The sequence below is a fragment of the Cyprinus carpio genome, chromosome A12 (genome assembly GCF_018340385.1).
Source record: "Cyprinus carpio isolate SPL01 chromosome A12, ASM1834038v1, whole genome shotgun sequence".
In the NCBI taxonomy this organism is placed as follows: Eukaryota; Metazoa; Chordata; class Actinopteri; order Cypriniformes; family Cyprinidae; genus Cyprinus; species Cyprinus carpio.
The window spans coordinates 24,657,374-24,671,041 of NC_056583.1; the positions used below are offsets into that span (position 1 = coordinate 24,657,374).

At 31.2% G+C, this 13,668-nt stretch overlaps 1 protein-coding gene across 1 annotated transcript; it reads left to right on the forward strand.

Annotated features, from left to right (window-relative positions):
• The first annotated feature begins 1,433 nt into the window (after positions 1–1,433).
• LOC109046236 (fatty acid desaturase 6-like) lies at positions 1,434–10,596 on the forward strand. The gene is made up of 6 exons (XM_042768083.1): positions 1,434–1,805; positions 4,684–4,850; positions 5,922–6,102; positions 6,262–6,446; positions 9,167–9,346; positions 10,459–10,596. The coding sequence occupies exons 1-6, from the start codon at positions 1,586–1,588 to the stop codon at positions 10,594–10,596; spliced, it is 1,071 nt and encodes a 356-aa protein (XP_042624017.1). The 5' UTR covers positions 1,434–1,585.
• Positions 10,597–13,668: the final 3,072 nt, after the last annotated feature.

Here is a 13,668-nt window from a genome sequence, read left to right on the forward strand (position 1 = left end):
TACCTGTCTGAATACAAGTTTAATGCCTTATTTGCTCCTGTGTCATAGCTCATTTATACTCATTCATTCAAAATTTTCTATGTAAATGCTTTGCAAAACAATTGTTGTGTAAGTCATTGTCAAGCATAGAATTTTAAGATATTTTCAATGAAGAAATTGTAAAACATTTTATGTATATTGTAGAGAAATATTAGATTTTTTTATTTGATATTTGATGTAGATGTTTATTGTTATTTTAAAGTCTGTGTACTGTATAGAATTGCTCATGTCCTTCATCCCTGTTTTTTTTCTCTGACACTCCATTCTTTTGCTGCAACGTTTCTATTGTCTTCTGCCAAGTAGATTAAAAGAGGGAGAGAAAGAAGGGAGAACAGGGTTTGCTGAATACACGGGTGAGTCAGCAGATGAGAGAGAAAGTAAATGTATTCTAGCTGTGTGTGGAGAGAGAGAGAGAGTGTGTGTGTATGAGAGAGAGAGAAAGAGAGTTTTACTGTGTTGTTCTTGCAATTCAAGACATCACATGGGTCCTTGCTGCACTGTGGACCAAAGACGTCTTTGTAGGAACAAAAAAAATAAGAACTCACAGATTTTTTGTGTAAATATTTTTTACATACATTGTTGCATGATTTTGTGATTTGATTGATTGTTTTAGATAATTTCCATTTGCAGAATTTGTGTGTAAATTGTATGTTAAGCCATCTTTCACTTATATAAATAATGTACAGAAATTAAACTTTTGTCAAATTGATTTATGAATTTTGCAACCTTTTTTCTGAAAACCACAACATTTGCTGAATTTCTGTGTAAGATAAATTGTCATTGTCAATGTAAATTGTTAATTAAACCATACTGAACAAATTTTTCTTGCATAAATTATGTGTGATTTTACAGGTTTTTGTTTATTTGTTTACACAGAAGTAGCAGAATTCCTGTGTAAATTATTAATAATTCCTCTTAATTTTTTTTTTTTTTTTTTTTTTTTGTCTTGAACATAAATTTGTTTAATTGATGTACAATGGTGTTGTGTAAAATTGTTTAATTGAATGCAACTATTACTTTTTCCTGGTTTTAAAAATTCATTTAGCTGTGTGTGTGTGTGTGTGTGGGTGTGTGTGTGTGTGTGTGTGTGGTGTGTGTGTGTGTACATAATTCCGTGTGTGTGTGTGTGTGTGTGTGTGATTTTACAGGTTTTTGTTTATTTGTTTACACAGAAATAGCAGAATTCCTGTGTAAATTATTATTTTTTTTTTTGTCTTGAACATAAATTTGTTCAATTGATGTACAATGGTGTTGTGTAAAATTGTTTAATTGAATGCAACTATTACTTTTTCTGGTTTTAAAATTAATTTAGCTGTGTGTGTGTGTGTGTGTGTGTGTGTGTGTGTGTGTGTTCTTGTGATAGGAGATGACGCAGGGCTCTTGCAGCATTGAGGACACTCCTGCCAAAGGCGTCGCCGTGGGAACGAGAAAGACAGAGTGAGCGCGTTTCTAGCGCAGTCAGCACTAAAGTCCCTCACTCCCTTGTTTCGCGGACCGGACGGAGAGTGCGTGCGTGAGCCATGCGTCTCTGAACTCTAGCGCCAGTATGCAGAACATTTCTGAGGAGTGGAGAGATCCCGCGTCCCGGGATGGTGAAGGACACGGGGACGGAGCGCAGGGGAAGCCGCGGGCGGACGCGGAGCGGGAGACGCTGATGATGGAGCTCACGCGCCTGGTGCAGAAGAGTGTGAGAGAGAGCAGCTGGTGGGAGAGGAGAGGAATAGACTGCAGCATCCTCACCGCAGCCTTCATCAGTTTACCGGCAGGTACACACTCACTTTGACCACTTTTTCATTATTGACACAGAAAGACTGATTAGACACAGGCTCTTTGGGAGAATCTCGAAACAAAATAAATATACTCAAAATAACTCCTATTTCGAGTCCATTATGTAGTTTATATTTTACTTTCAAATTACCCACATTATCTTTTTCAAAACTGAAATGCAATACAAAATCAAATTTCCATAAAGAACTAAACACACACACACACACACACATATATACATATATGTATATATATATATATATATATATATATATATATATATACATATATTATATATATATATATATATATATCATATATATATATATATATATACATATATATACACTATATATATAATCATATATATATATACATATATTATACATATATATATATACATATATATATATATATATACAGTATATATATATCACATATATATATACATATATATACATATATATATATATATATATATATATATATAAGATATATATATATACATATATATATATACATATATATATATATATATATATATATACATATACACATATATATATGCATTAGAATGACTATATATGTATGGCAAGGCTAATAGGCTTTGAAATATAATTTCAATTTCATTTCCTTTTTTTCAATCATGTCTGGGGAAAAAAAAACTTTGAATCAGTTTTCATTCAGAAATTCACAAATAATGACAAAGAAATGTAAGTTGTATTTTCTTGCCAAAAAAAAAAAAATCCAATAATCTATTTTATATACAATTTTTTATTTATTTTTAATGCTGTAAGCAACATAAGCATTTTATAATTAGTTTATGGTGTGTGGGGAAATTACTATTAACAACTGAATATGAATTTGTATCTTGTTTTAGCCAGAAAATATTTGCATTTTGATTTAAGTTGTGAGTATTTTCATTCCAACACATAATTTTATGTACAACAGTCTGTATGAGTGTATAAAGGTGTGTAATGTTACTAATGGAGAGTTTTGGATAATGTGCATTTAAAACAAATTGTTGTCTTGTTAAGTCATGCAGTCCAGGGGTGTGACTGTGTGTCAGCCGGTTATTGGGTGAAACTTTGCTTTAACACTGACGCAAAAACCACCAACTTCAGCTGTGTGCCAAATGTTCTTTGACTTTCAATCCAAACAAATCAATTTCTTTTTATAGTAAAGCTTTTTAAGCTTTCAGTCATGGCTACAGTTAAAGGGATAGTTCACCCAAAAAGGAAAATTCTGTCATAATTTTGTCACTTGTTTCAAATCTTTATGAATTTCTTTCTTCTGCTGAAAACAAAAGAATGAAGACCAGACAGTTGCTGGCCCCTATCAGAAACTGTCTGGTTCACAACATTCTTCAAAATATCTTTTATTTACCATTCAATAGAAGAAAGAAACTCACACAGGTTTGGAACAAGTGAGTAAATGATGACAGAATTTTCATTTCTGAGTGAACTATCCCTTTAATATCCAAATTACCGAGGCACTCCTGTGGCGGTGGTTGTCATGGTGACCAGTTCGATCTGGGTGCTTCCCTCCCATTGGGCAGATCCAGTTTCCTGCAGCACTCAAGCCACTGACTCGTCTTTCAGGGAGAAACCAATGATGGGGGTCAAGACTGCTAAATTATTAGAAAAAAGAACATTTAATGCTGTATTACAATAGCCAAAACAACAGGACATGGCATAATTTAATTATTAGCATCATCTTTTTGAAATTTTTTAGCATTTTCTCCAGTCTTTGGATGAAAAAAATATTTAACAGAGCAAACTAAACAAAACAAATGACTCCAAGATATTTTAAAAAGGCATGAACTACAGATACTTTGTTTTAATATGTTTTCATATAATTATGTGATTATAGTACTAGTTGCTTGTTAAGTTTAAGCTTACTTTTTATTGTGTCCCATGAGAGAAAGTAGTTTACTGTATCACCAAACAATATCAGACCTTATGAATAATACACAATTATGCCCAAAAACATTACTTTAAATATTACCATGGCCTGATAAAAACAGCTAAACAATTGATGCCAAATGAAATATGAATTCAAAATTACTTACATTTATTTATTATGCAGATGCTAAAATTCACTGTATCTAAATTCACTGTAAAAAAAAATTCAATGAATGCAAAACTTTTATTTTATTTTAAAAATATAAAATCTACCTTTAGGGGGCGTTTACGCAACACTGTTTTCAACTAAAAACGGTTTTAAAACTTTTTACATTTTACCGTCCGTTTCCACTTCAGTTGCATTTTGAGGGCCTCAAAATGGGTTTCAAAGTGAATGTTTTTGAAATCAACACCGTTATCATCTCCGTGTAAACTCTGAAAATGTAAATTTGTGAAAAAGGTGTTCAGTGTATAGAATTTTTTTTACAAAGTGACCACCATCAACTGGCCTGGCATGCATGATACAGTGTTACAGATCCGTGAACAGAGATCGTTTTGACAACGTTGTTGTCTGTATGCAAAACTTAAAAAATAATGCAAATATTTTCATATAATTCAAAAGTTTACTAGAGCATGTTTTACAAGAAAAAACTACTTCAGTCTTTCTACGTCAAAATTACGTCAAAACATCATTATTAAACAATATAATACCCACTAATCTGAAATTTAATATAATAATCATCAAAAAAAAATCATTCCTTTCTACATGGCAAAAAAATTTTAAACTATATTCCCAACTCATTTCTAAACCTGTTAATAGTTACATAAAGCAAGCATTTTGTGTCATAGCTTTGATTATGGCGCATAAATGTCATCTAGATGTCCCTGCAGACCTGTTTGTGCTCATATCTTTGTCGTGAGTCGAGCTCTGCACCTCTGCACTGTTGCAGTGATGTTGTTCTTGTGTCTGCAGGGTTCCTGTTGCTGGGTTCGTCTCAACTGCTGTATTTCCTGTTGGGTCTGCTGATAATGGGCATTGCTCATGCTGTCATCACTGTTAAAGGGACACACCTGGCCAGTCACGGCGCGCTCAGCGAGTCTCCGGCCTGGGCCGACTTCTGGGCCGTCTTCTTCATCGAAGTGAGATTTGCTGGCGATGTGAAATTATTAAACATTACGAATCTATTGAGAAATCTATTGTTACTAAGTAGTAAAATAATATACTTATTACATGAAAAAGCACCAAATGAACCATGGTTATGCCATTTCTGAGTCTTGATACTCCCACAGTACTTTCCTTTTTACTTTAATTTCATTTTAGTTTCCATTTTTAATTCCATGTGTTTTGGGTCATCAGGAGTTTTTGTGCTGATGTTTAAAGCGCAGTGTTTCACATGCTCTCTGTAATATGAAAATGGAAATGGAAAGAATTTAGCTGATTAATTCTTCATTAATTAACTTCATGGATTAAGAGGATTTAGATTAATTTACAGTTTCCATCCTCTCAAGAATGCAAGAGTCATATTGTTGATCATATTCTATGGTAACAGTCTGTACGCACAAAAAACAGTGGGCCCCCAAAAAAAATTATTCAACTTTATAATTGTATAAGCAGTTTTTATTGTAAATTATGTTAGCACAACAGTTTGAGTCAAATGAATCAGATTTTCTTTGTATTTCTTCATTTCTCTTTAATGCTTTAACGACAGACGCACTGAAGCTATGAAAGAAAAAAGCATCTTGCAAAAAGCAAGAACATCTGACCTGTATTTAATTTCAAATTGAAATTAAATTTAATTTTTTAATTTTTCATTAAATTATTTACATTATTAAATATTTTTATTTATTACATTTTTACTGTTTTTGCTATTTACTATTTAAAATGTAAAAAATATTTACTATTTAAAATTATTTTAATGTAAATATTTCATTAAAATATTTAATAATTAAATTGTTTGATTAGCTTAATTAAATTAGTAAATGAAAATATTTAATAATTGAAACAATTTAATGTATTATTTTAATTAAATTAAATTGTACTTACATTTGAACTGGTGCACAACTCCACATTACACAAAATCTTCTTTTTTTTAAAAGCTCCAAAAAACAAAAAAAATTAAATAAAAAAGATTTTGATTAAATGTATTCTCTCTCTTTTGTACATCTGCATGCATCATATGAACGCTGCTGCTCCTCTCTGGCGTTTCTCAGGTGTGCGGCTCGTTCTCAGCGCGGGCCGGCGTTCAGGCTCATGTGAAGATGCATCATGCTCACACTAATGTGATTGGTCTGGGAGACTCCAGCACCTGGAAAATCCCCTTCCTTCCTCGATCCGTCTACCTGTTCATCGCGCCGCTGGCCGTCCCCATCATCACGCCCATCGTCGCCATCGGTGAGGCCCTTTTTTGCTTACGACACCACATCAACCGAGTACATTTAGCTCTGAGCTGAACAACAACAAAAAAAAACAACATACCTACCATTGAGTGTATGCGCTGATACCAGCTTCATCATCAGTGAAACCTCTAGCATATTCTGTCATGTGTTTCAGGTCAGCTGAAGGGTCAGTCTCCGTTCCAGATTGTGCGTACCGTCCTGTGTGTGTGTCTGGGGTTTTTTTCTCAGTATTACCTGCTCAGGTGTGTGTCAGGACTCTCGTGCAGCTCCGCTCTGGTGGTCATGCTTCTGTGCAGAGCCATGTTCTCCCTGCCGTACATACACGTCAACATATTTCAGGTGAGATATACCATCATAGAAAAATGCAAGATGCATTTTGATATATGACTATGATATATATTTTTTGGTTGTGCACCTGATTTTGATAATTTTTTGGAATTGGATGCTTTCTGCAATTGCTTTAGATATTCAGCCATAGCATCACACAATAACAGTAGCCCAGCTGTTTTTGTATGTTTAGTTTTTTTTTTTTTTTTTTTACGGTGGCTGAGAGAGCTCAATGCACTGCAACACATGAAAATAGAAAAAGCACCCGCAAGTCAAGAAAACGTCTTCATCAGTTTGACAGCAGGTGCTGCAAATGCTCACAACGCAAACAAATAAAGAATTTTATTTGCAGCGGGTTTCTTTGGTTGTGTTGTGAGCATTTGTAGCGCGTGTTGTCAAATTGATGAAGTTGTTTTCTTAATTTGTAGGTGTTTTTTTTTTCTTTTCTGTTTGCAGCACATTGAGCTCTCTCGGCGACCGTAGTTTTTGTTTGCTCAGAAAATGTATTTCAATTATTTACGGCAATTATCTTCAGTAAAATATCATATATATATATACAGTACAGGTCAAAAGTTTGGAAACATTACTATTTTTAATGTTTTTGAAAGAAGTTTCTTCTGCTCATCAAGCCTGCATTTATTTGATCAAAGATACAGGAAAAAAAAAATTTAATATTGTCTGATATATTATTACAATTTAAAAAATAATTGTTTTAAATTTATTATACTTTAAAATTATCATTTATTTCTGTGATGCAAAGCTGAATTTTTAGGATCATTCATATCACATGATCCTTTAGAAATCATTCTAATATGATGATTCATTATCAAAAGTTGGAAAACCAGTTCTGCTGCTTAATATTTTTTCAGAACATGTGATACTTTTTTAGGATACTTTGATGACTAATAAAAGTAAAAAAAAAACAAAAAAGAAAGCGCTATGTTTTAAAAAATATAAATATGGTTGTAATAACAATATACACTTCACTGGGAGCAGTAATTTGTGGGTCAGTAATTTTTTTTTTTTTTTTTCTTTCTTTTTTTTTTTAAATAAAATCAATACTTTTATCCGCAAGGATGTGTTAAATTGATTTTAAAAAGGGATAGTAAAGAAAATATATATATTAGAATATATATTATTAGAATTTTTTTTTTATTTTGAATAAATGCAGTTCTTTTTAACCTTTTATTCATCAAATATATTAGACAGCAGAAGTATATTCAAATAGAAAACTATTATTTTAAGTTGTAATAATATTTCACAATATTACTGTTTTTTCTGTATTTTTGATCAAATAAATGCAGGCTAGATGAGCAGAAGAAACTTCTTTCAAAACATTAAATATAGTAATGTTTCCAAACTTTTGACCTGTACTGTATATATATATTATATTAAATATATATACATGTTTTTTTTTTTTTTTGCATGCTATGGCTGTTTTTGACATTCTCAGTAAATGTAAATGATATAATATATAGCACTTATAAGCAAAAATATCACTTATCTTCACAAAAAATAAAAAATTATATGTTTTTAATATATAGCACTTATAAGCAAAAATATCACTTATCTTCAGAAAATATAAAAATGTAGTTGTTTTTGCATGCTCAGAAAGTATGAATTTAAACATTTAGACTACTTATCCTCAGAAAATATAAAAATATAGTAGTTTGTGCATGCTCAGAAAATGAAAATTAAATTATTTATATAAATTACCTACCTACAAAAAATAATAAACAAACAATTTTTCATAAAATAACATATTATTTTTCTTTTTTGCATTATCAGAAAATATAGGGTTAATTATTTACATTTTTATTTTTATTACATTTTATATTCAGAAAATATAAAAATATAGTTGTTTTTAGATGCTCAGAATTGGATTATTGTAATTATTATAAATATCTTAGTTTTTTATGTTTTTGTATGCTAAAATATAAATTTTATTTTTCTTCACAAAACATAAAAACAGTTGGTTTTGCATGCTATAGTTGTTTTCGCATTCTCATATTTACATAGTAAATTTTACAGTTGATTTAAAATTGTTGTGTACAGAAATTCCGCACTGCAGCTTTAGTTAAAGGGCTGGCCTTTGCAGCTAGTATTGCTTTGGTCCTGAGCTTTAACAGTGCACCACACAATCCACTGACAAACTCTCTCGCCGTACAGTAACACTTCAGCACTACATTATTCTGTCATCTCTCTAGGGCTCATAAGAGTAATCCTTCTGAGTGTGGACTTTGGAAGCTATTCAGCTAGAGTCTGCATCAATCCATCCCTGTCTGTGTGTGTCTCTCCATCGTTTCCCGCGAGACCTGCTCAATGCGGCTTTGTTCTCCTATCCTGCTCGCGGAGGTTCACAGGGTTCGTTTGTAGAAAAACATAAAACGGTGGAGAACAATTCACGCATGATTTTCCCAGGCAGAACTAGGGGAGAATGTACTTTTGTATTGTGCTGATCCTTTGAGGTATTTTCGCTGGTTTAAAGCTTTTTAAAGGGCAGCCGTCGGCTCTGAGACCCACAGCGATGTGTGAGACCTTTGTTTAGGAGTGAATGCTGTGTTGCTCTGTTCATAGTCACAGTGTGTAACAGTATGTGTGTGTGATAAATGCTTGTATGTGCTATGGTCTTGTGCGTTTAGATCAGTTTAGTCTAGTTTGGGCCCCCTGTGGTGTCAGTGGCATCTCTCGGGACCTGAACGTGTTTGGTTTCTGTGTCTCCCCTTTTGCAGCACATTGGCCTGTCAATGTTTTCTGCCACTCACCGGCCCAAACGCATCTACCAAATGACACACGGAGTCCTGAACCTTCCCCGAAACCCGCTGCTGGACTGGACCTTCGGCCATTCCCTCATCAACTGCCACGTAGAGCATCACCTCTTCCCATTCCTGTCTGACAACATGTGCCTGAAGGTGAGCGTTCATACTGACACCACAGCTTATGTGCACATGTAGTTTTTCTCAAACTGCAGTATATATTATATATATATATAGATATATATATATATATATATATATATATATATATATAATATATCTAAATCTGCAAAAATTACATTATTAAATCATGTAAATAATTGATTTGTAATTTAGTCATGTAATTTGTATTTAAATTAAATTAATAAATTAAATAATTTCAAATTGTTTTAATTAATTTATTATTTAAATATTGAGTTGTTATTATTTTTATAAATGTTTATGCTGCATTTTAATTGAATAATGTAATGTGCAGGCAGGACAAGTGAAACACAAGAGATGTATATTTAAGTGGGGGGCTAACGAGCTTAACGTGATAACAAGACACACCTGGAGGAGGAACCAATAAACAAACAGACTACAAACAGAATCCAGGCAAGACATTGGGAACATGTAACAAGTAGCTGAATTTAATAATTTATCATATATAATTATAATAATATATAATATAAATAATTAAATGTTACATAGACAATATTTAATTATTTAATAATGTAAATTATTAAATATTTAAAATAATTTTAAATAATTTATTAAATTAACTTAAAATGCAGCCTCAACAAATAAACTATTAATAGAATTCACTAATTTGAATTAATAATTTAATTTAATAATTAAATTAAACATTAGCCAAACAAGATTAATTAATTAAAAAGAAAAAACTAATGGATAAGGATATGCCAAAAAAAAAAATACACAAGTAAAAAAAATTCAATTTAATGTACACGTTATTAATAATTTAACTTAATATTTAGATTAAAATGCAACATAAAAAAGCAAAAAAATTTTTATAATAATTAAAAATATTTAATCATTAAATTTTTTTTATTAAATTAACATGCAGCATTAACAAATCAAGTAAAAATATGATTGACAAAGTAACACTATTAACAATACAATTCACAAAAATGAATAAATTAATGAAGTAACGTTATTCAAACAAAATTAATTTAAAATGATAAACAAATTGATAAAGATAATATGCCAAATAAATATATCTAATAGTAAATGAATAGTAATAATGAATATGCATGTGTTTATTGTCTCAGGTGAAGCCTATAGTGTCTCAGTATCTGAAGGAGAAGAAGTTGCCGTATCTGGAGGACGGTTACGTCTCTCGTCTGCGTCTGTTCTTCAACAAATATCAGGAGCTGATGGTGTTTACCCATAACTCAACACTGAAATGAATACGAATCAAGTAATAAAAGAAAAGAAGATAATATTAAGATGAAAAGAAGAAAAAACTAAGCACAAAATCAATATTTTGACACTAACATGATGACGGTCATGCTTTTCCAAATGTTTCCAAATTTTATACATATGTTAAACTGGTGCATGAAGGCATTAGAATTAAAGTTAACATGAAACTCAGCTCACAATCCATTTTACTTGCATAATAATATGAATTAATAAATAAAAAAAACATAGTACTCCAACAAAAAAAAAAAAAGTATGATAATACAATGAATGAAGGCATCAGCTGGAAAAGTAAGTGCTTTCAGTCTTGGATGACATTTTGATGAAGGATAATATAGTTAAACATTTGTTTGTTCAGAATAATATGTACTGATGGCGGACCAGGAATGTGCAATTAGAAAGTAAACAGGATCGAATCTGAATTCGTGTTGACTTTATCACAAGCAATGCCGTGCAAAGAGAGCATCTTTTCATTTAAAAAAAAAATGCATTAAAATATACTTAAAAGGAGGATTTCCTTCACACTGCAGTTTTATGACAGTGCTTCCTATTCGCTTAGCTAAATGACATTATTGAATGTAAAGATCATTGCCTTATCCACGTGAGATCAGTTAAAACACAACACCACATCTCACAACACACAACACATCACACCACAACAGCCATCAGCTCAAATACAAAACAACATTAAAAACAAAAAAAATGCATAAAAAAAAACCTACCTGTATATACAGGACACACTTTGACTTTGTTCCAATGTCTCATAGAACTTACATTTCACCTAAAAATACAAATCACCTAAAAAACTAAATACTCAACATCATTTTACCCAAACTCAATTAAATCCGAACCGTATTTTTTAATTCTGTCACTTGTTGAACATGGAAAAAAGATATTTAAAGAATGTTTGTAATAAAACAGTTGACTTCCATAGTATTTTTTTTTCCATACTATGGAAGTCAATGGCTACCGTCAACTGTTTGTTCAACAGCATTATTCAAAATATCTTCTTTTGTCCTCAGTTGAAGAAAGAGAATGAGTAAATGATAGAATTTTCATTTTTGGGTAAACTTGGATGAGACTAATTTTGCTAAGCCACAACTCTGTTCGTCATACAAATAGTGCTCTTCATGTGATACACACAGAAGACAAATCAATTCCATTAGAGTTTGCAATGCATTATGGGATTGCCGTTAACATTTTGACCAAATGAAAATATCTTGAAGGTAGCATAATTATTATGATGTCTTAAAAATCTTAAAACTATATCTAGACAAGCCAACTCACTTTCGTAAGGAACAGAGTTTGTGTGTAGACTGGAACAAATGAGAGAAAGAAACAAGACTTTTTTTTATTATTATTACGGCAGATATTTTTGAATTTGCTAACAACAATCCTATTATATAATAATACATACAATACAAACACAACACACAATAAAAATAAACACAAATAAACATAATGAAAATTCATTAAATTCAACTTAACATAATAATATTCACAGTATACAGTTTGCACACATATGCACTAATATTCATTATGATTTTAACCATAATAATTCAACTCTTACTAACTTAATCAAAAAACTCAAAAATCATGTAACTCCTGTATTCATCGAAATGAGAGTGCGACAGAAATGAAGATCTACTCTCCCATTTAATGTTGAACGCCATCTTATGAATTCAAAAAATGAAGATGATACGTTGATTTTACTGACCAAATAAATTGAAAAATATATTCAACTGTTTTGATGTAGTGCTACATTTATTCGGCAAGATTTTCATACAATACAAGGCTATTTTATGAATTCAAAAGAATTGGTATTTAGCACACAATTCATATAGATTCTTTTCATGTTTGCTTTTATGGTGTTTTCTGTCCAATTTTAACTTGTATTGTATGTAAATAGCAACATGTTTTCCTGTGATTGGAACAACATGACTTTGAGTAAAAATAATATTAAAGTAAAATAATATTTCAATTAAATTACTAAATTAAATGTTAATTATTGTTTAAATTATTTACAGCATAATATATATTCACCATATTATTTTATTTAAAAACTAAATTAAAAATAAAAATTAAAAAAATTAAATATTAAAATATAAACAAATACACACATAAACACACATAAACATTACATTAAATAAAACACATAAACATACACACACGCACATAATGCAGCATTACTACAGTATTACTACAGTCATCGGTCTCGTCCAGGACGGTGACGAGTCTGCTTACAGACAGGAGGTTAAAGAGCTTTCAGACTGCTGAAAGAATTATTGGTGCTCCCCTGCCCACCACCTTTTCAAGAACTGTATGCATCCGGAGTGAGGAAAAGGGCTCAGAAAATCACTCTGGATCCCTCCCAATCCAAGTTACCCCCTTTTTGAACTTTTGCCATCTGTCCGGGGCGCTTCAGAAGCCGCAAATACCAGGACAAGTCCCCCCAGGCACAATGAACAAGTTTCTTTCCCCCCGCCCAGCAATCTACCTCATGAACAGTTAAGTGTTTCACCACTTATGCAATAAAAATGTGCAATATCCTTATATTTATTTGGTTACCCCCCCACCTCCATCCAATTACATCCCCTGCATTTCACTCTATTCCTATTCCATTCATCATCTATAAGCACTACTGTTTCATACAAACATTTTATTTATTTTCCTTTCCGATTTTTCCCGATTTGCAATATTTTTTTTATTTATTTATTTTTTTTTGACTGTGTGTTACATTAGTCTCTGTGTACTGGAAGCTTGTCACTAAAACAAATTCCTTGTATGTGCAAGCATACTTGGCAATAAAGCTCTTTCTGATTCTAATTCTGATTAACAAATACAGTAAAATAGCAATAAATAAATTAATGAAGTAACATTAGTCAAACAAGATTAATTAAAAACGAAAAATTAACAGATACATATAATATGCCAAATAAATATATATAATTAATAAACTATTTAATTCAATTAAATTAAAATACAATTCACAAAAAGGAATGAATTAATTAAATAAAATTAGTTAAAAAGAAAAAAAAATGGATAAGGATAATATGTCAAAA